Source organism: Polypterus senegalus, chromosome 4 (assembly GCF_016835505.1).
Source record: "Polypterus senegalus isolate Bchr_013 chromosome 4, ASM1683550v1, whole genome shotgun sequence".
Taxonomy (NCBI): domain Eukaryota; kingdom Metazoa; phylum Chordata; class Cladistia; order Polypteriformes; family Polypteridae; genus Polypterus; species Polypterus senegalus.
In genome coordinates, this window is record NC_053157.1 from 11547794 (window position 1) to 11573521 (window position 25728).

Below are 25728 nucleotides of genomic sequence, written 5' to 3' on the forward strand. Positions count from 1 at the left end.
AAAAGATATTTTATTGTAAAATAACCAGATTAACATTTCAGCCACCCTTAACATAACACAAAATGGCCTTGCATTTCATTGTGCATGAGGGACAGCCTTCAGGTGCACATGGCAACATTGGCGTCCCCAGGTAGAAGGTCAAAAGGAGGATCAAATCAAAGCCACGTCAGTTGAAGTGGGCCGAGGACTGGCAAATAACATTGCTGGTTAAGTTGGCCTACCTTCATGTCGCTGCCCTCTCAAACTTGATTCTGTCCATTCCCTCTCTCCACCCAAAGACATTTTTAGGACTGGCATAACCAGCAGCGAAATGAACACTTGTTGGCAGAAGGGGCAGCCCCAGGTTGTTGACTTGTTTTCGTAGCACATAACAAGGCTTTACATCTTGACATATCCTTTATTGAGTTAAAAAAATGACATAAAAATGTGAAGTACAACAACCACTTAAAAATACAGCCAGATACTCATTTGCACACTTTTCATTTTGCTTTAGTGTTGAGTTGGGTATTTACAAGTGCCAAGCAGTTTCTGAAATACTGTCCTAACTCAGCAAGGGGTGGGGTGAAGTCGAAAGGCATTGTGAAGACCAGCTTTCATCAAGACTTTGGTTTTGTAAGGCACTTTGTCAGCAATTCACTCAAGGCACGGTCAGGGTAAGCAGCAAAGGGAAATTATTGCACAGCTCGTGTGTGTTTTGGCCGCCACTCCATCCTGTCAAGTCCTCTTGTGCAGGATGTCGGGGGGTCACTGCCAGTCTTTATAGCAAAGTAACGTAGTTCTTTGGAAACAAACCAGTTTTACCATGCAGCTGGCCTGAGAACCACTCGCCATCCACGGCCTCCACTGCAGCAATGATGTCACCAGCCTGGGGAAGATGAGAAAACAACGAAATGGTAAGCTGCGCCAGCACGTCACTTGGTTTATTTGTTCTATTTAACGAGCTTTCAGAAAAAGACAAAAGTGGAGCTTTTTACATTCATTTACCTATAATAATAATGTCTATCTATCATATAGTGTTTTACAACTATCTATTGTATAGGGTGGTCCAGATCTACTTATGCAATTTTAATTACGGTATAACTTAAGTTTATTACATAGAAAATCAACTGAAAAATCCCAGACCATCGAGAAGTGTGCGAACTGACGACAGGAAGAATGGTCTTTGCACTGAACTGGAATCGTCCCCACATAAATCAAAGTCATCCAGACGATCTGGATCTGCATTATTCGATCTGGACCACCCTGTATAGTGCCTTTTAAGTCCCATCTGTTTTAGTGTCTTACAGCTGTAGTATTAGGCCTTTTATATCAACTGTAGCATCTTTAACTTCTGTTTATCTTCTAGAGACCTAAGATGTAAAAAGCACTACAGGGGGGTCCTCGGGTTACGACACAGTTCTGTTCCTACAACAGTGATGTAACCCGCACAAGTGGTGTAAGTTGAAACACACTCTAGTCTAAGTCTTAACACATTTGCAAAATCATAATCTAGAACATAAAAACACAAAATCTAAGCCTGAGAAAAAAATATACTGTACTGTACACTAGTAACAAAAAATATGTACAAAAAATCCTTACCTTTATTGCTTCTCATGTCTCAATTTTTTCAAGTTTTTATGGGAGTGAGCGTTTAAACTCGAAACGTTGTAACCCGAGGACCCCCTGTATTTCTGTCAGACTTCCGTTTACATCCATTTATCTGAGGAGCTTTTTACATCTGTCATATAGTGCCTTACGTTCATCCATCTGTCTGTCCATAATGCCTTTTATAGTGCCTTTATCTGTCAAATCATATTCCATCTATTATATAGTGAGTGCCTTTTACATTTATCTGTCAATTGTATAGTGCTGCTGTATTATTAATTCTGTAAATACATCTGTCTGTCATACAGTGCCTGAATGGAGGGTCCTGCACTGGCTGTTAGAAACAGAAGGCACCTTAGGTGATTATGTTCTTGTAAAACGGTTGGCATTTTAGGAGGTTCAAGCCCACACTTGCCACCCCAAACCCTCGTACCCCACTTAACCACATTAATCCAGCAGCACATTACACAACTCTTTGTAGTCCGAGGGGATGTCAAACTAGATGAATATGCAGTTGCAGGATCTCGTTGCCTTGAGGATGTCGGATTACACGATTAGGAATTGCAGGGGATGATAAATTAAAAGACTCCATGGTGACTTCTCAGCACACAGTTTTCAAATTTACAAAATATCACAAGCTCGTTACAGTCTGATATCCAATAATGTGCTGCTGGGCTACACACGTAACCATATGATGGCTTTCTAGGTCTGGCGAGTTCAACAGCAATCCCTGCCTTTTTGTCCTGGTTTGGTGTAACAAACACGAGAAGACATCAGGGAGACGAGCCTCGTTCATGTTGTTGTGGTCCAGCTACATATGGCTGGAGCTCCGGGATTACTACATGACAGGCCCACTGACAAGACTCACCCACTCAACAGTTGGCATTAGTGCACAGTCAGATAACCCACCCACAATGCAATGCATGAGGTAGGCCCTGAAGGGGGACAGTTGAGAAAGACGCAAATGACTGGTCGTGTCCTGTAGCATGACTGGCGTGTTCTGCAAAAGCAGTTCAATGTAATCGGGTGGGAGCTCAGATCTATCGTACCTTCTTTCCTTGGCTGCACGTGTGTTCATTGGCTGTCTGCCCTCCCTCACACAAGTCCCCCCATATAACTTAAGTCAAAATCAAACCTGGTGAGAAGCAGACCAATCATACCACCCATGAGGTGGTCATGGAGCCCCCAATTTGCCAAAACTGCGTAGTGTGACGGGGGATTTTTAGGTGACAATACTGACACAGAGCTTAATGTTTCTGGATTTTTGCAATGCCAGGTGACTTTTTTTTTTTTGGTTGCCCTCACACCCCTCCAAAGATGTGCAGATTTGGTTAACAGGCCAATCCAAACTGGCCCAAATGGAGCTTACCTTGTCCAGGCTGTTTCCAGCCTTGTGCCCGGGGGCTGCCAGGATGGGCTCTGCCCATTGCAAAGCTGACCTTAGTGATGTTATGGATGTGTTTCTTTCTAAAAGCCCCCACTGTTCTCTTTCTCTCCACGCACCATGAAGTGTGACATGCCAACACCTGGCTGTCATTATGAAAAGGTTATAAACGAAGTCCCTGCGACGTCAGGCTGACAGACCACTTGAGTGGAGGTCTGCTCCCCTGCTGCCAGCAGAGGGTGACAAAGGAGAAGAAAACGAGACACCAAAGTGCAAGTCTGAAGAGCGAAATGGGCGTTTGAGGACATTGGGTGGAAACGAGCAGCAAACACGCACAGATGTTCTGGAACATACTTGTCAGTCCTACGCGGCAAGCTGGTGACCCCGCTGTCCGGTATGACGTCGCTTTTATGAGACTGCTGCACTATGTGGTCAATAAATTGTGTTTCTGAAGTAAGTGACAGAATAGAGAGAGAGGCCAGAAGGGGTCTCTGCAAATGATAGCTTGGTAGACGTTCAAAAGTGCTGTCAGGGGCCAACAAAATAATAATAAAAAAAAAACCAAAACAACCAAGCCAGGCTGAAGGTGGCCAAGATGAAGACAAAAAAAAAAAAAAATAAAAAAACACGACAATTACACCTCCGTCTAAAGATTTCCACAACCTCACTGCAGAGGTCCAGCGAGGAGTGCGGCTCTCAGAAAGCGTGTGATCTTCATCAGCCTTACGGCCTCAAGTCACATTGGATGAAGATGGACGGAGGGATTCAGCAAAGACGCTTCTCGTCTCGTCTCCCTCTCTGCGTGTGACTTTCAGAGTGGGGAACGGTTTACGCACCCAAGGCCCGTGCCCCCTGTCCCTCTGCTCCTCTCACCTTATACGGAGTGGTGGCTCTGAGGTAGGGATCTGCGCTGGCAATCGGAAGGTTGCCGGTTCGAATCCCGTAAATGCCAATAGGGACTCTGCTCTGATAGATAGATAGATAGATAGATAGATACTTTATTAATCCCAAGGGGAAATTCACATAATCCAGCAGCAGTATACTGATACAAAGAAACAATATTAAATTAAATAGTATTAAAAATGAAAAGAATTAAAATAAAAATTAATGTTCGCATTTACTCCCCCGGGTGGAATTGAAGAGTCGCATAGTGTGGAGAAGGAATGATCTCCTCAGTCTGTCAGTGGAGCAGGACGGTGACAAAAGTCTGTCACTGAAGCTGCTCCTCTGCCTGGAGATGGAGTTGGGCCCTTGAGCAAGGAAGGCCCTTAACCTGCAATTGCTGAGCACTTGGAGTAGTGAGAAAGGTGCTATATAAATGCAAAGAATTATTATTATTATTAAGGGCTCATTTATACTTCACGCTCAGAACGCGTATGCGCACACATCATGGCTGCTGCGCGTTCCCAAGCGTTCATTTGACACGTCCTGTGAGCAGGTCCTCAGAAATTAACGTGACACGTGTGCGAGTTGCAGTCCCAGCAAAAAGTCGGAGGGCGCAGTGTGATAAAAGTCGGAATCTGACTTCAGAGTCTCTGTTTACTGTCTACATGTGACAGAAAGCCGCTTTGCGGATCCTCCGCGATCGATGTGCGCGCTTTGATGTTTGATGAATGGTTCGGTGTGGCGAAGCAAAATGCCGACATACAAATGCATTTACTGTATATTCAAGCATTGCGTATTCCCCATCGTAATGACGCGATACATTTTAAATGTCAAGTGCCATCTTTGCCACCCCAACCCCCGCCCCCTCTTTTGTTTTTGCACCTTCACAACATCATCAGAACGTACGGCGGCGTACTTGAGCCACAGAGAAAAAAAAGTTAAGGGTATGGTGAAAAGGTGCGTTTTGTGATTAAAGTGGAAATTTCATCTTTAATCTCAAAATGTCCACTTTAACCTCGTAGTTTACTTTATCATTAAAGCAGACCGTCATCTTAAAACCGACCCAGTTGTTAATTGCTTGACAGCACACAAAACGTGTTACATTTATGATATTCCAACTCTCTGCACATTTAGAATCCTTAGTTTTATACTTGATATCACTTTCACGATGAAACGCATTAAAAATATGTATGTGACATTTTACAGTAAGTCGTTAACTTAAGAATGAATACTGTTAATAATGACACATATGGGGTGGCGCCGTAGCACTGCTGTCTCGCAGGGAGTCACGTTGCCTGTTCTCACCGTGATGAGATCTCGCACTGCCACCTGCTAGATTCTTCCACTTTTACGGAAAGTACGTGCGCAAGTATAAACAGTACAACGCTTGTGTACGAGTAGCGTCCGCTGGAGCACACGTCGCATCGCGTCAAGTATAAGCCTGGGTTAGCCGTGATCATGGCAGCACACTGACAAATGTCATGTGGTCTAGTAGAATTCTAACTTTAAGCTTAGGGAGTTATTCGGATAAGACAGAAAATTTCAAGTGCATTAGACAAGTTTTAAAGTATAGAAGTTTCGAGGATTGGAAGGCAGACAGTTATATGTAAACTTAACAGATGTGTGTTGAAGTAAAGGTTTGAAGTACAGAAGATCATTTCTAAGTAGAGACGTTTTTGGGTAAGGAAGACAGAACATTCAAAGTACAGAAGACAGAAGTTTCAAAATACAGGTAATCGCCGACTTACGACCACATTTGGTTCTGACGGGCGTGTCGTTAGGCAATCTGGACATAAGATGGAGCGCTGTATGTATTCAAACCTGACTGTAATTGTGTCCTTTTAATCATATTGGTTGTTTTATATCCTTTTTTTTTATCATCAATCTTACATTGTGTAGATTTCTCGTTTTTTTTGTGTAAATTTTTTTTTTACTTTATGATTTTGTTCCGTTATTACTGTCGTTTGCATGGGTGCCGAACGTTTAACTGCTTCACAGATCCTTTGTTTGTCTGTGTTATGTTACACCATCAGTGTGAGTCTCTCCCGGCGTTCATTGTGTTGACTCTGAGACGAGGAATTGTAGCGGCAGAGTTTGAGCTCTCGTATGTTTTCTGTTTTAACATTTCAGCCAGTTAACAATAAGCATTAATAGATAAAGGATTTTGTCAGTTTGCTTGAAGCGAGCGGCCCATCATGAGTCGCAATGCAGAAGAAGCTTTGGAGGTTAACTGGATTCAGAGTGCAGTGAACTCCGGTTACAATGGGATTACTTAAAGTCACTCGTGATTGCATTCGCTTTCTTTCCTCCCTCATACTGCTCGATCACCTTCATGTTGCTGTCGAGATCAATTGCCTTTTAATTGTAACTGAACGTAGTCGAAACCGCTGTGGGTCATAAACTGAGATTGAGATGAATGAGTCACAGCATACGGAGCAAGAGTGGTGAAAACTGTCGTTTGCCTGCGAGACACGGTAGTGGTTGTAAGTCGAATGGTTATAAGACACATAGGTCATAAGTTGACGACTATCTGTATAGAAGTTTCGAAGTAAGAAGAACAAAGTTTTTTGGTAAGGAAGAAGAAAGTTTCGTGGTAAGGAAGAACAAAGTTTCGAGGTAGGGAAGAACAAAGTTTCGAAGTAAGAACAACAAAGTTTCGAAGTAAGAAGAACAAAGTTTAATGGTAAAGAAGATGGATGATTTGAAGTATAGAAGAGAGAAACTAGATGTTTTTTTAAATATAGAAGAAAAGTTTTGAAGTATACAAGTTGAAAGTTTCATCATATTGAAGTTTTGAAGTATGGAAGACAGAAGTTTCAAGGTAAATAAGACTGAAGATTCAAAGTACAGAAAACACATTTTGAAGTATAAAAGACAACAGTTTCAGAGTATAGGGGTTTCGAGGTATGGAAGAGACACAATTTGAAGTACAAAAGAAAAAAGTTTCCAAGTACAGTCATGACTCAGTTAACACTGTCCTGACTAACAATATTACGCTTTAATGACGGAGCTTCCACTGAGATACGATAAATTAAATTACACAAAGGCACGTCCCTGTGTTCTGCTGGTGCGCCGTTAGGTTTTTGCTTTGTGCTGTGGACAGAATCTAGTGATGCAGACGCAGTGCCTTGTATCCAAGTTCAGAAGACAGATGTTTCAAAGGTAAGGAAAAGAGATGATTTGTGGAAAGGAAGAGAGAAGCTCTGAGGTAAGGCAGTTCTGCTCTCTAACGATGGCACCGGAGAGTGGGGACGTGCTGCATGTTAATTTGGACACGCAAGGGGGAATTTTGCTGTATTCTGTACATATGACAATAACGACATTATGAACCTGTGGTCAAGAGAAGATTAGCTTGCTCTCTTCTGACCCCAGGTGGTGGAGTTTAGTCTTTGGGATCAACACTACAAGTCACAGACAGTGATGACCCTAGTCATAAGTCATAGACCCCTAGTGACTGACTCATAGCACTCAAACAGGTTTGATTCTGTTGTAGAGGTGGGCTTGTGTGTGTGTGTGTGTGTGTGTGAGAGCTGACAGACAATTACCAACCAACCAGAAACAGAGAAGTGCTCAATGACATCTGCAAGAAAAAGAAGAACAGAGAAGAATATCAAATCTACAAGATAATGAATAACAAGAAACAAAGGAAAGCAGACGTCACAGAGAACTGTGACGCAGTACAAATGTGTATGTGACGTCTCGTCTGTCTCACCACGACAGATAGGAGAGGAAAAAAAAAAAAGAGATGTTCCACGGTGAGTGGCTGACAAAATGTGTCGATACTGCAATACTTTTTGTGCTGTGAAGTCATGAGTGGTGACGAGCGCCAAAGGGATGTTTCCTTGCATAAACTGACAAAAATTTCATTCAATAGTGATTCTGCAATTGAGAAACACAAGAGTTTTTAGGGGTTTGAAAGTTGTTTTTTAGCTAAACTAGGGGGCTTTGCTCGCCATTCCCCGGAGCGCTTCTCGCTAGCCACTTTGCGTCTCTGCCGCTCGCGTTGTGTTGGCTAAACGCACACTAAGGAGATGCGGTTGGATCAGCTGCTGGCTTGTTCTGCTTGTCGTGCTGCGCGTCGATCATTTAAAAGCCTGTAGAGCAGCTGTCCTTTTGTCTCACTTCCTTGTTAAAGTGTCTCTGAGACATTGTTTGTAAGTAGGGCATGACGTGGGGACTTCAAAATGTCTCTCCGAGATGATCACGTCTCGACCCAAGATTTTTTTTATTATAATAGATAGAAAATAAAGATATTGCTCCCTAAAGACTCGTTCATCAATCCAAATCTACCTGTGTTTTTTTCTGCATCTGCGTAACGCACACCAGTAAAGTCAAATCCATTTATGCTGCTTTTTCCTTTATAAAAATTGTGGCCTGCTGCATTTTTACCACGTATGAAGACACACCCAAAGGTCCCATCATCCTCCCTTTTCCCGCCACCATTACCTATCGACCACCTTTTACGGATTACTTGATTGCCGTGAATGAGGGTTTGCTCCCTCCAAGTGCCATGGAGTTTTGAGTTTCTTTTCGGACTCTGATGTATCTTTAGGATTATGATTGGTAAGACTGCCATCATAACCAGTAAAATGGGAATCGGTCTACCAGAACAAATCAAACCCACGACTGATAACTCAACAAAATATCTACACGTCACAGGAAATAGTCTGGCGATTCCCAAACCCCGAGATTTTTATTTAAATACCAAATGACAGACACATGCAGAATTAATGCACATAAATGCATCCAGACAGGAAATAAACATCGTTTTTCTTCCAATAATGGCATAAATTTCGCCTGGTCGCGGAACAGTGGACCAGCTCTACACCCTTAGCAGGGTCCTGTAGGGTGCATGGGAGTTTGCTCATCCAGTCTACATGTGTTTTGTGGACTTGGAAAAGGCGTTTGACCGTGTCCCTCGGGGAACCCTGTGGGGGGAGTATGGGGTACCGGACCCCCTGATAAGAGCTGTTCGGTCCCTGTACAACCGGTGTCAGAGCTTGGTCCGCATTGCTGGCAGTAAGTCGAGCCCGTTTCCAGTGAGAGTTGGACTCCGCCAGGGCTGCCCTTCATCACCGATTCTGTTCATAACTTTTATGGACAGAATTTCTAAGTGCAGTCAGGGTGTTGAAGGGGTCCGGTTTGGTGGACTCAGGATTGGGTCACTGCTTTTTGCAGATGATGTTGTCCTGTTTGCTTCATCAGGACGTGATCTTCAGCTCTCTCTGGATCGGTTCGTAGCTGAGTGTGAAGCGGCTGGGATGAGAATCTGAGACCATGGTCCTCAGCCAGAAAAGGGTGGAGTGCCCACTCAGGGTTGGGGGAGAGATCCTGCCCCAAGTGGAGGAGTTCAAGTATCTCGGGGTCTTGTTCATGAGTGAGGGAAGAATGGAGTGTGAGATTGACAGGCGGATCGGTGCGGCATCCACAGTGATGCGGGCTCTGCATCGGTCTGTCGGAGTGAAAAAGGAGCTGAGCCGTAAGGCAAAGCTCTCAATTTACCAGTCGATCTTCGTTCCTACCCTCACCTATGGTCATGAGCTATGGGTAGTGACCGAAAGAACGAGATCGCGAATACAAGCAGCTGAAACGAGTTTCCTCCGCAGGGTGTCTGGGCTTTCCCTTAAAGATAAGGTGAGAAGCTCAGTTATCCAGGAGGGGCTCAGAGTAGAGCCGCTGCTCCTCCGCATCGAGAGGAGTCAGATGAGGTGGCTCGGGCATCTGATCAGGATGCCTCCTGGACGCCTTCCTGGTGAGATGTTCCGGGCACGTCCAACTGGGAGGAGGCCCCGGGGAAGACCCAGGACTCGCTGGAGGGACTATGTGTCCCGGCTGGCCTGGGAATGCCTTGGGATTCTCCCGGAAGAGCTGGAAGAAGTGGCCGGGGAGAGGGAAGTCTGGGCATCTCTGCTCTTGCTGCTGCCCCTGCAACCCGATCTCGGATAAAGCAAAACATTGAATTTAATTGCAAAATCAATTTTGTAAAAACAGTTTTATTCAACATTTGTGATGTGCGAGTTGTGTAATGCGACATCCCCTGCGATTCCAACTTGTGTAAACTGGACCTCCGCAAGGCATCGAGATCCAGAAAGTGGAGTAGTAGGACAGGATGGTGGTGGTGAAGGCCAACAAAGCTCAGTTTACTTTCGAGATCTCCATCCACCTCTGTGTTCATGAACTTTCGCTAATCACTCCTTTCACTCATTTTCTGGACTCTGTTATTCTATGTAAGAGTAAAGGAGAACTGGCGCTCAACCCAGCAGAATTAGATATCATGGATGGATTGACCAGTTTGTTGTTGGGTATAACAAAACTTGCCAGTCCTATCCACTGAATTCTTTACAAAATAACATCAAGTCGAGTTCTGAAGGTCCCTAAAGTCTTGCTGTCTACCAAACTACTTGGTCACTTACTCCAAGGTCTGTTTTGTGAAGAAAAACTTCCTAATGGGTGTGTGAAATTTCCTCTTGTTGAACTCTTTTCAAAGTCAACGTCTCGATCCACTGCACTAATTCCGTTCATAATGTTAAACCCTTCACTCAGGTCTCCTCTTAATCTCCTTTTGTTTAAACTGTAAAGGCTCAGCTCTTTTAATCTTTCTTCAAAACTCATACCCCTGTAGCCCTGAATCAGCCTAGTCGCTCTTCTCTGGACCTTCTCTGGTGCTGCTCTGTCCTTTTTGTAGCCTGGAGACCCAAACTGCACACAGGACTCCAGATGAGGCCTCACCAGTGTGTTATAAAGCTTGAGCAGAACCTCCTGTGACTCCACACATCAAGGCGCTATATAACCTGACATTCTGTTAGCCTTCTTAACTGTCTGGCAGTCGATTGCTTGGAGTCCACTACGACTCCTAAATCCTCCTCATAAGGTGGACTCTCGATTTTCCGACCGCCCATTGTGTATTCAAACCTCGCATTTTTTCTTCCTACGTGTAATTCTTTACATTTACTGACATTAAATTTCATCGTCCACAAATCTGCCCAACCTGTCTTCTGTGATGATTCAATGGATTCCAAATTATCTGCTAATCCACCTATCTTGGTATCATCTGCTAACTTAATCAGCTTGTTCCTTATATTCCTATCTAAATCATTTATATACATTAAAAATAGAAGAGGCCCCAGCACTGCACCCTGATGGTCACCACTCTTAACATCACCCAATTCTGATGAGGTTCCTCACACTATCACCCTCTGCTTCCTGTGTCTGAGCCAATTCTACACCCACCTACACACCACACCCTGAACTGCCACTTCATTTAGTTTGATGCCCACCCTCTCATGTGGCAACTGATCAAATGCTTTCTGAATGTCCTGATAAATAATCTCAAATGCACCCCTGTGATCGTATCCTGTGACTTCCTAAAAATATACGTCAAGGGTTTATATCTGTACTCGCTAACCTCCTTATGAGCTCGAGTGTAAATATTATCTGGTCCTGGTGATTGTAAGTCCCGGCTGAAGACTCACTACTTCAGTTTAGCACACCCTGACTAGAGCTGCTGATTAACTGTGCAGACTGCATCTCTGTTGTTAGTCATTAGCACTAAAACATACAGTAACATGAGAGTTATAATTTGTTACTAACCCTCCTCATCTATTCTGTTTCTGTTCTCGGTACTCAAATGTGGCACTTGGTGCCACGGCCCACCTGCCAAGTTGTTTTGCCTGCCTAAGGCAAAGTCATCCCTGATTAAGGATCGCAGGAATCATGGGAAAGAGGGGTCCTTTTATCAGATTAGCGCTATTTCAGCTGTGGAATGGCCAAATGGGGGAGGCAGCTTGATGGCCGAGGTCTCCAGGACTCTAAACAAAACCAAATCATATTATGGGATATCATCTACTGTTAAATTCTACTCTGTACTTCTAAAATTTTTATATTGTATTGAGGATTACTTGTGTTCTGTGTATTGTGTTGTATTGAGCTCCTTCTTTTTGGCACCCACTGCACGCCCATCCTACCTGGAAAGGGGTCTCTCTTTGAAATGCCTTTCTCGAGGTTTCTTCCATTTTTTCCCTACAAGGGTTTCCTTGTCTTCTCAGAGAGTCAAGGCTGGGGGGCTGTCAAGAGGCAGGGCCTGTTAAAGCCCATTGCGGCACTTCTTGTGTGATTTTGGGCGATACAAAAAATAAATGGTATTGTATTGTATTTGTTTGATTTCAGCAGCTCTTCTCCCTCTACAATTTCCAAATCCTTCAGTACCTCCTTAGTGGTCTCCTTTTACCGCTGAGAGGTTATTAACTTCCTCACATGTGAAGACCTCAGAGCGCCTGTTATTTCACTTTCTGTATTTTTTAATTCCCCTTTACAACTCCTGATGCACTTCACCTCCTCCTTGACTCCACACACTGTGATTTATTCCAAGTTCAAATCGTTTTCCGTTATCTGCAATCAGATTTCCCTGCATTTGGCTCAAACTTGTGTCATTTACCCCAGAGTGCATTGCAGCTGATGCCCATTTCTTACCCTGAAAGAGAGCTCCTCGTCGTCCTCCGCCATGAAGTCAAAGAGCGCTTTGGCACGTCTGGGCTTTCCACTCTCACCGCCATCTGGTCCTGCAGTAAGACACGACACTCAAATCAAAAAGAGTGCAGACTCCGCTGAAATAAACAGAGGCCTGGGCTGGCTGGGTGACACGGCGGATACTCCTTTCAAATAAAAAAAAGCTGCAATTTTATTTTGTGTATCTTGGAGACTGAAAAACACATTTGGCAGCCAACCACAATAAAGCTTAAAGGCGTAACACGACTTTGGATAAATGAGATCAGAGAGCAGGAATTTGTGGGCCTCGTCACGTCATACAAATTAATGAGCAAAACGGCAGAGTCCCCTGTTTTTATCTTAATGAAAAAGGCCAAATCTGAGATTCGAGAAGGGCATTTACTGTGTTCAGAGGAGGTTAGCCAGCGGTTTGTGTCAGGGTCTCACAACTGCCAGGGGCTGGGTTTGATTTTTAGTGTGGTCACCAGTCTGCCCGTTCTCTCTGTGTTTATGTTGGCATTTCTGGGCTTCCAAAGGGCAAACTGACCAACTTAAATGAGCTCATCATGGGTGTGTGTGTGTGTGTGTGGGCACACTCCTTGGCCAGGGTTACTTCTTGACTTGTGTCCAATGTTTAGGGGGTAAGTTCCCCTTCCTCACACAACCCTTCACTGGTCTGTGTCTGCTCAGGAATTCACTGAGGAAGTCACCCAATTGGTGAGCAAATGTGGGCAGCAAGATTCATAACCACCGCTAATGGGGCTGGTCGATCTGACTGTTAACTCTCTCTCAGGCTCTTGGCACTTGCCACCCAGGAAACTAACCTGAGTGAATCGGATTCATTGCAGTGACCCTCCTTATCCATCCATCCATTTTCCAACCCGCTGAATCCGAACACAGGGTCACGGGGGTCTGCTGGAGCCAATCCCAGCCAACACAGGGCACAAGGCAGGAACCAATCCTGGGCAGGGTGCCAACCCACTGCAGGACACACACACCCGGGCCAATTTAGAATCGCCAATCCACCTAACCTGCATGTCTTTGGACTGTGGGAGGAAACCCACGCAGACACGGGGAGAACATGCCAACTCCACGCCGGGAGGACCCGGGAAGTGAACCGCAGGTCTCCTAACTGCGAGGCAGCAGCGCTACCACTGCGCCACCGTGCCGCCCCCCCTCCTTATCCTTCCATTTTTATTCCAACATCCTCAAAACTGCATTGGTTAGGTTAACGTTCAATTACAAATTGGCCTTGTGTGAATGTGAGAGTGAGTGGGCCCTATTATAGGCTGGCACTTTGTCCCCCCCCTTGTGACCCTGAACTGGATTAAGCAGTTTGCAGATGTTATGTTATATCTTGGATGGCGTGTGCCAACATTCTGTTCGTTTGGTTTGTTGCTTTAAAGCCCTGTTAGGAAATTCAATTTCTGATGCATTTATCTGTCTGCTCCACAAGGCTGGCAGAACCTCTGAAGATTCTGTTGTTTGACTTCTCCCGTGCCCTTCAGTACCATCGAGCCTTCCCGGTTAAGGCATCAATTCAGGGATATACAAGTAGATAGTGTCCTGGATAATGGCCTGTCTGTCAGGGAGACTGCAGTCTGTGAGACTCAAGGACTGCGTGAGCAACACTGGAGAACCACAAGGAGCAGGCCTGTCTCCTCAACCTCCACACCTCCAACTACAGACGTAACACCAGTTCATGTCATTTGCAGAAATCCTCAGATGATTCTGCATTTATAGGGTGTGTCGATAAGGGAGATGAGACAGCAGGAGAACTTTGAGAATCGTCTGCAGCTCAAAATCAGCAAAACCAAAAAAACTCCTTATTGAGGTTTGCCTCACCAAAGAGCCTCTGTGCCTGGTTTTTAATCTGGGGAAGCGGCCGTGGATGTGGTGCCTTGCTACAAGGTCTTGGTGGCCTACGTCAATGACAGGCTAGACTGGCCTAGCAATACAGGAGAACTGGAGAAGAAGGGGCACAGCAGGCTCTTCTTTTCTTGGGAGGCCTGCAATACGGGTCGTGAAAATGAGTGGATTGATTTGGGATTTGTAAAAGTCGGGGCACCCTTTCAGTTGTAAGGTCTCAGACCTCATTGGATTATTAGTCTGATTGGGCTAAACTCGTTTGGTGTTATTGGGTCAAGAACTGTTATTAGGAATTGTCAGCCGAGGACAATTCCAGAGTCTAATAAATCGACCAAAAAAGGAAGAAAGAGAGGTGTGTGAAATGAACACAGAAATTGAAAGGTGGAAGCGATCGGGCTGCGTCAACAAGTATGAGCCGCACCTTTAGTGTACTCCACAAACACTGCTGGGAAGATGCCCTCCTTGCCACCGAGTCTCCCTCGAAGCCATTCCGAGTCAATGTGCTCTATGATCTGGATGCAGTCGCCCTTGTAGAAGGTGAGGTCCTCGTCAGACTGGCCTATGAAGTCATAAACTGCAACACACCATTGCTGGTCCAGTTGTTCTTTCTGGAAATCAACATAAAAATAAACCCACAATGACAAAAAAAACAAAGAGACACAAAGAAGCCATTTGCCATTTTGGATCCAACAGAAGTGACAAAGTGCTCAGAATGGCTCACACGTACTTTGATGGATTCTTGCTTTGACTTCGGTAGCACAAAGACACCTACAACACAAAAAGAAAGAGAAGCACATCAAGGGGGTCATTCGACTCAGCTCAACCCTATGCTGTTTTCCCCCCCTATTGCCCATCAGAATAGCTTGGGACCTGAACCTGAGGGTCTCTCTGCAGCTGATCACAGACCTCAAAAATGCCACAAAGACCAGCAACTGTACAAAAGAGGGGGCTTCGTTATAACAAAATGCAAAGTCAAGCGACAGATGGGGGCAGACGGGGTGAAGTGTTTTTACATAATTGGTGGTGGTCTTGAGCGGCACGGTGGCGCAGCGGGTAGCGCTACTGCCTCGCAGTTAGGAGACCCGGGTTCGCTGGAGTCTGCATGTTCTTCCCGTGTCTGCGTGGGTTTCCTCCCACAGTCCAAAGACATGCAGGTTAGATGCACTGGCGATCCTAACTTGTCCCTAGTGTGTGCTGTGGTGGGCTGGCGCCCTGCTCGGGGTTTGTTTCCTGCCTTGCACCCTGTGTTGGCTGGGATTGGCTCCAGCAGACCCCTGTGACCCTGTAGTTAGGATATAGCGGGTTGGATAATGGATGGATGGATGGTGGTGGTGGTGGTCTTGTAGTTAGACAATAAAAAAAAGAAAGAACAATACTTTCTAGAAATTTTAATTCACACATTTTATTATAAAGGACCTCACTTACAAATATCACCAGCACAGAGTAGCCCACTCAGGTCCGCATCTTATTTCATTACTGCTCTCCTACAGCATCTTCAGAAAGTGTTCGGACCCCTTTTGTTATGTTATTTGACATTTTATTATTCTGCAGCCTTGTGCTCAGATCATTTCAATTCGTTTTTTTTTTCCCTTCAAGCAGTTCTAGGGTTTTGTACCGTGAATTAGCCATCATGAATGCAGAGAAAAGTCAAGCAAAATGACCCCTTTTATTGGCTAACTAAAAAGATTACAATATGCAAGCTTTTGAGGCAGCTCAGGCCCCTTCTTCAGGCAAGAAAAGCTTGGCTTTTCCCTTCAAGCAACACTCAGTACTCCAGAATGACAAAGCGAAAACAGGATTTTAGACATGTTTGCAAAGTTATTAAAAATAAAAAACTGAAATATGTCATTGACACACAAGGACTTCGTTGAAGCCCCTTTGGCAGCGATTCTAGCCCAGAGCTTTCTTGGGTTTGATTGTGGAATGCTTCGCACTTCTGGATTTTTGGGGATTTTCTGCCATTTTTCTCGGCAGAGCCTCTCAAGATCTATCAGGTTGGATGGAGATCATCGGTGGAGAGCCGTTTTCAGAAATGTTCAATTAGATTCGAGCCCCGGCAACTCACGATTTGTTCATAGAGTTGTCTCTGCTTTGTGTTTAGGGTTACTGTCCTGTTGGAAGGTGAACCGTCATGAGAGCCTGAGGTCCAGTGTGTTTTTGGACAGGATTTCATTAAGGACATCTCTGTTCTTTACTCCATTCAGATCTTCCTTGACCCTGTCTAGTCTTCCAGTTGTGGAATAATAAAAATTTGAATCAATATCTTAAATAATAGTTGAACAAAGGGCTGAGGGCCTTTTGACCTCGTCCACAAAAGAGGAAGAAGATCTTGAGACTACACCTAAGTGCAATGTAACATTTGGTACTTAGATAAACAAATGGTAAATGGTAAATGGCCTGTATTTGATATAGCGCCTAACTAGAGTTCAAGAACCCCCCTAGGCGCTTTACAACACAACAGTCATTCACCCATTCACACACACACACATTCATACGCTGGTGATGATAAGCTACTATGTAGCCACAGCTGCCCTGGGGCACACTGACAGAAGTGAGGCTGCCGAACACTGGCGCCACCAATCCTTCCGACCACCACCAGCAGGCAAGGTAGGTTAAGTGTCTTGCCCAAGGACACAACAGCTGCATTCTCATGCTGGGAGCCAGGATCGAACCTGCGACCCTCCGATTGCTGGACCACCCGCTCTACCGACTGAGCTACTGCTGCCCCAGGTCTAAAACGCCTTGACGATTACTATCTGGGCGCGTTTGGGTGGATGGAAAATATGTTATGTAAACCAGCTGATGCTAAGAAAATGTATATATCTGCAAGTATAAGAGTTCTTTGTGTTAACCATATGAATGCATTAAGATTGTTAAGGTATGTGATGTAGGAAAGCTAAAGGTTAGAGCCTGGGCGTAGAGAATAGTCGCAAGCTAAGCGGGAAGAGGTGGATGAAGGGTGTGTCAGCCCTTAGGAAAAAGCACCCTGTCTTAATTAACAAGGAAGAAGTTACTCCACCAGTGAGGGAGGGCTACTTGTAAAGCTGCAACTATAAGATAAGCTTTGTGGGAAGGGTGTACGTGATAAAAAGGATATAAAAGCTTACTGTAAAAAGGGAGGGGTGGGCTGTGATTTAGAAAACTGTTAGCTAACGCAGTCTCTCTACTCACCAAGAAAGGAAAGAATAAAAAGAATTCTGCTTGTTTGAATCGGTGTCTGCCTGCTGTTGTCTCGAACCTTCGTCCACACATTCTCTGTCGCTGAAAAACAACCTCACAGCAAGATTTTGCCGCCGCCACCACCACGCTTGACCATAGGAAGTGTACTGATGAGCAGTACCTATCTCCAGACATGATGCTAACCTTGGTTTTATCAGACCAGAGAATCTTATTTCTTAAGAGTCCTTAACACTAGAATTCCTGAAGCCTACGAAAAAACTTGTAATCCGGGCCCACTTTAAATCCCTTCACAGCTCTACCATCAGCGTCTTTAGTTTTTTAAATGTGTCGATCAGCACAAGCAGCAAGCAGCCTGCTGTCCAATCCCCCATCTTGACAGAGCTCAACTCTGGCAAAACGTTCTCCCAGCTCAAGCCAAGGCTCCTTATCTGCATGTGAGGTGAGGTGCCTGAAGTTGTATAGGCTAAATAATTCAGTATATCGTTATTTGGAATACATGCATTTCATGTGTGTTCTGTGTCTACAAAGGTCTGGGTAAGTGTTGGATGAAAGGAAATGTGAGAAATGCTGAACACATACCTAAAGCAGAAACTTTTTCCATGTTATACTAATGATGACGTGAAGTGTAAAATGTGTGAAGACTTTAGTCCAACTATCAAACACGTGTGCTTTTATTCAAGAATATAACTACAGAAATAAAAACAATTTGATTTACATGAGGCTGTCAATGTGACACTGATGGAGCGGTGCGAAAGGATTGGGGTTTGTGAAGCTACCATTTGTACGCATTTTTTTTGTTCTGGTTGTAAAACACACCATTCATGTAGCCCACCTGCATTATCATTAAGGCGTTGAGTAGAAATTTTGGTTAACAAACTTCATGCTGACCTACTTACGTTAATTGGTGATTATGAGGTAAACCTGGACAATCTAACACTCCGAGTACCTGAACTGGTGCTTTTGCTCTGTGAAGATGAAGGCAGATCCTCAATAATTTCCACATAGTTCAGTGGGAAGATCCCGATTTGGCCTCGCAGCTCTCCTTTGGCCCATTCCTCGTCCACGTACTCATGCAGCTTGATGACGTCGCCTTCTGCGAGAGTCAACTCGTCCGCCTGTTCACCTTCAAAATCAAAACGAGCCTTGCATCTTGGACCGCTGAAATGTAAAAAAAAAAATGCTTTAAAAAAAGTCATTTCTGAATGAGTATTGCAGAAAAGACATCTCTCACACGTATGAGTAGAAATAAAATTAAACTGAAAGTCCATGCTAAGCGTGCTCAAGTGATAAGGGATGAAGCCGAGCGGATTCATTAAAGACAAAAGTTGACATCTGGCTAAGGGATCAGGTGGGATGTTTGAAGGTGCGCCATACTAATGGTGGCTCTGAGGCTAGAGATCTGCACTGGCAGTTGGAAGGTTGCCGGTTCGAATCCCATAAATGCCAAAAAGGGACTCTGCCCTTCAGCAAGGCCCTTAACCTGCAATTGCTGAGTGCTTTGAGTAACTGATAAAAAAGCGCTATATAAATGTAATGAATTATTATTTTTTATTATTATGGTGGTCAGTACATTTACACTACTCATCATGTTTCTTCTTTATGTCTGCATGCTGTCTTACATTTTCAAAGTATTTCCAACATAATCTTAATCTTCAACCAATCACAATAAATCATGACGGGCAGCATGTGTCACATGCAAAATGTAATGAAAACTTCTCGTCTTATTGAGAGAACAGCTCGTCTCCTACCTGATGAAGGCTGAAGAGGAGCTGAAGCTTTTTCTCTTTGCCGTTCCGGGATTATCAGCCTGTTATTAAAAATAATCATTATTATTACAATTTTCATTTTATCTTATTGAGCATATTTACTACATTCTTTAAAGCAATCAATGTTAATTGTTCACATGTATTGATGTAGTCGTAAAAGAACACTCAAGCAGGAGGCAAAGTGCATCAGGAATAGTAAAAAGGAATTAAAAAATGGAGACAGGGAAATAGCAGATGTTCTAAACTTGCATTTTTATGAGGTCTTCACGTATGAGGAAGTAGTTAACCCTCCCAGTGGTAAAAAGGGACTACTAAGGACGTACTGAGTGATTTGGAAATTGTAGAGGAAGAAGAGCCGCTGAGATTAAGTAGGCTGAAATCAAACAAATCACCAGGGCCAGATAATATTTACCCTCGAGTTCTTAAGGAGGTTAGCGAGTACAAATATAAACCCTTGACGCATATTTTTAGGAAGTCACTGCACATTGGAGAGATTCCGAAGGTCTGCGAAATGGCAAATATCATCCCATTATATAAAAAGAGTGACCAGGCAGATCCAAGCAACTATAGGCCAGTAAGCTTAATGTAGATCACAGGAAAATTAATGGTAGGAATTAGTAAGGACTAGCAGAATACCCGCGCTTCGCAACGGAGAAGTAGTGTGTTAAAGAAGTTATGAAAAAGAAAAGGAAAAAATAACGTAACATGATTGTTAATGTAATTGTTTTGTCTTTGATATGAGTGTTGTTGTCATATCTATATATCTATATATATATATATATATATATATATATATATATATAGCAAAATACCCACGCTTGGCAGCGAGAAGTAAAAAGAAAAGGAAACATTTTAATAATAACGTAACATGATTGACAATGTAATTGTTTTGTCATTGTCATGAGTGTTGCTGGCACATATCTATATATATATATATATATATCTATATATATCTATATATATATATATATATATATATATCTATATATATATATATATATATATATATATATATATATATATATATATATATATATAGAGTGTATACACACATACATGTGTACATATATACACACACACATATACTATGGGGTGCCAAACAGGCAAATAAGTTGATTTTGTGAATATATATAGTCGGCGTCTGAATATATAAGGTCAAAACTTGAATATATAAAGTCAGCTTCGGAATTTATAAAGTCATTCCTGATTATATAAAGTCAGCATCGGAGTATATAAACTCACTCCTGAATACATAATGTGAAAGTCAAAATATATTGATTGAAACAACTCTGAACTGAACTAAGTTAACAAAAACGTATTCAGAAAAATAAATTAAAAAAACACTGTTTTTGGTTCCTGCCTTGCGCCCAGTATTGGCTGGGATTGGCTCCAGCAGACCCCCGTGACCTTGTGGTCGGATTCAACGGGTTGGGAAATGGATGGATATTCCAGCGCTGACTTTATATATTGAAGATTTGACTTTATAGATTCCAGCGCTTACTTTATATATTCTGAAATATTCCAACGCCGTCTTTATATACTCATGTTTGGACTTTATATATTCCAGCGGTGACTTTATAGCCTGTATTCCGACGCTGACTTTATATATTCAAGTTTTGACTTTATATATTCGCGAATTACTTTATATATACAACTTCTGACTTTATATAGTTAAATGTAGTCATCATTGCATAACTTTTTCTTTACCATAGAAATTTAAAGACTAAATTCAACTTCCATTCCTACCAAAGATATTTCTGGTGACTAAATAGAACCTACTTATGTCCAAATTCGAGCTATTGAGCTGTCGCCTGCCGGCCTGAATAAGTCACCCTCGCTTCGCTCTTACTTTTTTACCGTTTATTTAATCATGGCTAGTGGCGGAAAAAGTATAAAATGGAAGGAGGATTACACTGAGTATGGCTTTACCAAAACAATTATTTATGGCAAATCGATTATTCATAAAGATTCAATTGGTGATCTGTTTTTCTGTGTTAACCTCATATATTTTCATACTTCTTCTCAAACCAAGGTGGTGCGAGGGTAAAATGAATCGGGAAGCGCTGATCAAAGTAATCGGTGTACCAGGAAATCATGCATTGACAGAAGTTACCCTTTGCTTGTAATGTAAAGTGTGATTAAATACGTGATTTTTTAACACGTTATGGAGCACATGCATTGCAGCTTCTCAGCTGTGCTTGTGCTAAGAAAAGGAAACATTTTAAAACTAACGTAACACGATTGTCAATGTAACCTTTTGTAAGTAGTGCCTGGAGGATTCAGTGTGGAGAAAATGTAGAGACAGCGTGTGTATTAACTTGTGGATTTTTCTGTGAGTATTTGGTGGCAGCGTCACAAAGTTGCTTCCGTAACACTGCGTGCGTAGCGCTGAGCTCAGCTCAGAGCGAAATGAGGTGAATGGGAGGGGAGATGATGACGTGACTCCCCCACCCGCCTCAACTGTCAATCCTCCCACAAACACAGTCTCTCGGAATTTGCATAAGCACAGCCCTTCACCTGCAATTTTAACTTAATTACAAAGTGATCAAAACTCTCGTTTATATCCTGCGTCCTCTCATTAAACTTGTATCCCGCATTACCCGTGGGCATGTGAAACGCCAGCGGTAGCCTGTCTATGAACTTAATTTAAACTTTAGGTTTACACCATGCTTTCTTTCTGAAGTAGCAGCACTCATGAATATGGTTGTATATGTCACTCGCTCGCTTCTTATTGTTTCGCTGCCTTCTCAATTGTATAATGCATGTTTTCTTCAGCGCTTTTTGGAGGTCTTCCTGGTTTTCTATGTACTGATTTGACAGTCAGTTCACGTGATTACGTGGGAGGCGTGATGATGTCACACGAAACTCCGCCCCCAACTCCATTACAGTATATGTAGAAAAATACCTGCCAGTTATGACCGTTACGCGTAGAATTTCGAAATTAAACCTGCCCAACTTTTGTAAGGAAGCTGTAAGGAATGAGCCTGCCAAATTTCAGCCTTCTACCTACACGGGAAGTTGGAGAATTAGTGATGAGTGAGTGAGTGAGTGAGTGAGTGAGTGAGTGAGTGAGTGAGTGAGTGAGTCAGTGAGTGAGGGCTTTGCCTTTTATTAGTATAGATAATAATAATCCTTAGATGATGGACATAGGTGATATGACAGAAGTATGTAGATATTGTCTGGCTTTAAACTTTAAGTCGAAGACTTGTAGATTGACTAATTTGTGTTGTCATCAGGGAAACATAGTGTTTCTTCCCAATGAAGTGGAGTATCCGCGAGAATTAAAAGTTTTGTTGTTTGGTGAAAGTGAAATCCACATATGCGAACAGTAGAGATGCAAAGTTTCCGGCGTGTAGCGCAGGCAGGGGTGTTGGCGAGCGAAGCCCCCTAGTGTCAAAAAAAAAAAAAAAGTGAGTTGGACATGTGCTGGCATAGAGACAGGGTATGTGGGTCATTTTTTCATGAATTGAGGGTGAATGTAAAAGAACAAGAATAATAGGAAAAAAGGTGATTAAGAAGAAAATAAAGGTGGTAGTTTTAAAATTTAGTGAACGAATTTGAAGACGGACTGGGGGTTCAGCATTGTGGTTGGGGACTGACTGAAACCTGGAAGAAATGGCAGTTGGCCTGCTCTGCTAGAGTCCAGGAAGAAAAAGATGAGCTTCTTCAAACAGACCGGGAATATTCTAAGTTTAAAGCGCTAACAGGAATCGTGCATCTTTAGTTTCTTGGTCTAGATGCTGCTTGTTGGAAACAATAAGGCTGTAAGTAAAGGGTTTTCTTTCTTTGTCATCATTTCATCTGAGCTCCAACGATACAATTTCTGCACAAACTTTAAATATTCCAGTCACTTTACTACTATAATATGATAAATGTATTTATTTTTATATATGTATTTATATATATTTTTCCTTCTATCTTCTTACTTAGTTTTTTTTTTAAAGAGTGCAGTACATTGCTGTTTGGGTTTGGATTGAAGAATAGAAGGCCTGCTAACTGCATAACCAGCTTGTATTATTTTCTTTTGCTTGTTTATTGATGAAGTTATTTTACATGAGAAGGTGAATGTGCTGAAGTTGTGGGTCCATTTATTTATATTCTTAAGAAATTGTCATTTTTTTCTAGCAGAAGCTAGTCTTTAGGCCATTTACTTGTAGGTATCACTGTCAACCTTCCCATTAGAAGTTATTAAGTTTGCAATCGCCATTGAACCACTGGCAGTTCACTGTTGAAATGCTGATCAGATAAAAGGGATTATAAGAGAAGGACTGGAACAGACAATTTCTCTATATGCAGATGATATGGTCCTGTATATATCAGACCCACAAAATTCTGTGCCTGCAGTCTTAGCAGCACTCACAGAATTTCAAAAGATCTCCGGTCTCAGAATCAATCTGAATAAAAGTGTACTCTTTCCAGTGAATTCTCAAGCATATAATATTAGATTAGACACACTATCTTTTATCATTGCAAAACAGTTTAAATACCTCGGGGTAAACCTAAAGCTCTTTATCAACAAAATTTTGCCATCTGCATGGAAAAAATTAAGCAAGACTTGCACAGATGGTCAACCCTTCATCTCACTCTAGCTGGAAGAATTAACGTTGTTAAGATGAATATCCTTCCTAAGCTTCTCTTTTTATTTCAAAACATCCCAATATACATCAATAAATCATTTTTAAGCAGTTTGATTCAACCATAACCTCATTTATTTGGAACTTAAAACATCCACGTATCCAAAGAGCGACCCTACAAAGATCTAAGACAGAAGGTGGCATGGCACTACCCAACTTTCAGTTTTATTACTGGGCAGCAAACATACAAGCTATAAAAACCTGGACACGGACACAAACAGATGAACATACACAGGCTTGGTCCGCAATAGAAATAAAATCCTGCAGTACTTCTTTATATTCCCTGCTCTGTGCTCCAATAAACACACGTTATCGGCAATATACTAATAACCCAATTGTGCTTCACTCACTCAGAACATGAACCAATGTAGAAAGCATTTTAAGATGGAGAATCTTTTATCTGCGGCACCTCTGCAAGAGAACCACCTCTTTCAACCTTCACAAACATATGCAGTTTTTAATATCTGGAAAAAATTTGGGATTAACTTGCTTAGAGATCTTTATATAGACAACATCTTTGAATCCTATGAACAATTGCATTCCAAATTTAACTTTCCAGCTACACATTTCTTTCATTATCTTCAAATTAGGAACTTTGTTAAACAGAACCTGCCCGATTTTCCTCATCTTGCACCCTCGTCCATGCTGGAAAAAATATTGCTCAATTTCAAGTACTTAGACACCATCTCTGCAATGTATAAAATCATTTTACTGTCCCTCCCTTTCAAAGATCCAAGAGGACACTGGGAAAAAGATCTCTCAATCAATATATCAGAAAAGGAGTGGAAGATAGCAATGAAGAGAATTCACTCGAGCTCCATATGCGCAAAGCATACAATTATACAACTCAAAATTATATATCGAGCACATCTGTCTCGCCTAAAACTCTCCAAAATGTCTCCAGGGCGAGAGCCAACCTGCGAACGCTGCAGTCAAGTTCCAGCCTCACTGGGTCACATGTTTTGGGCCTGCACCAAACTAACATCATTCTGGACCAAAATTTTTGATTACCTTTCAGACAGCCATTGGACTCACAATCCCTCCTAGCCCATTAACAGCTGTGTTTGTGGTTCTTCCAGAGGGGCTTAAAGTGGAGAAAGACAAACAAACTGTGATTGCCTTCACTTCACTTTTGGCCCGCAGACTTATTTTGCTAAACTAGAAGAATCCTAACTCTCCTCTTTTAAGTCAGTGGGAAACCGGTGTGTTATACAATTTGAAATTGGAAAAAATCAAATATTCTGTTAGAGGATCTGTACAGAATTTTTTTCAAAACCTGGCAGGATCTAATCAGTAATATTTTAGAATAAGCTTTTAAAGCACCAAGGAAGCAATTATCTCCGCATTTCTTTTTCTCCTCCATTCATCTCTATTGGCCCATTAAACTCATCAATTTAGGTACGTTTACAAGCCTTAAGTTTTACCCCGTTGGCCATGCTCTCTCTCTCAGGGGTGGGGGTCGACTTGTTCTTAATCCTACTTTTTGTAAAAATGGATTGATTAGGGTTAGGGTTATGGAATGATTGCAATAAAATTAATAAAATTTCAAACAAGTAAATAAATAAATAATAATAAAAAAAGAAATTATTAAGTTCTGTTTGGCATAGAAGCAAAAGTTACAGGGTTCCATACAATTTAATTACACTACAATGAGCTGAGAGGCAGGAGCTTAAGGTACTGTGGATAATTTAAGCCTCGATTAATATGTAAAAATTCCTGCATGAAGTCATCGATATGAGGCCTTAATGAAGAAGATAATGTGGGAAAAAAAGGAAACCCTCACTCACAATTACTCTCACAAAGCTGACTGGGAAGATTCCAGTTCGACCCCGACATGTCCCACTGAACCAATCATTATCAATTTTCCCCAATATGGACACCGTGTCTCCAGTCTTCAGGGTTAAGTCATCTGGTTGTTCTGAAGGAGAACAAAATAACAGAT

At 42.5% G+C, this 25728-nt stretch overlaps 1 protein-coding gene across 3 annotated transcripts in view; it reads right to left on the bottom strand.

Moving 5' to 3' along the window:
• Window positions 1-377: 377 nt before the first annotated feature.
• sh3d19 (SH3 domain containing 19) overlaps window positions 378-25728 on the bottom strand; it is a 223153-nt gene continuing 197802 nt past the window's right edge. For all 3 annotated transcript variants that reach the window (XM_039750249.1, XM_039750250.1, XM_039750248.1), the window contains exons 15-21: window positions 25574-25704; window positions 19135-19193; window positions 18333-18544; window positions 14934-14974; window positions 14628-14814; window positions 12323-12411; window positions 378-865 (exon numbers count right to left, since the gene is read on the bottom strand). In XM_039750249.1, coding sequence (XP_039606183.1) covers window positions 758-865; window positions 12323-12411; window positions 14628-14814; window positions 14934-14974; window positions 18333-18544; window positions 19135-19193; window positions 25574-25704 — 827 coding nt within the window. In that variant the 3' untranslated portion in view covers window positions 378-757. The remainder of the gene's footprint in view (window positions 866-12322; window positions 12412-14627; window positions 14815-14933; window positions 14975-18332; window positions 18545-19134; window positions 19194-25573; window positions 25705-25728) is intronic.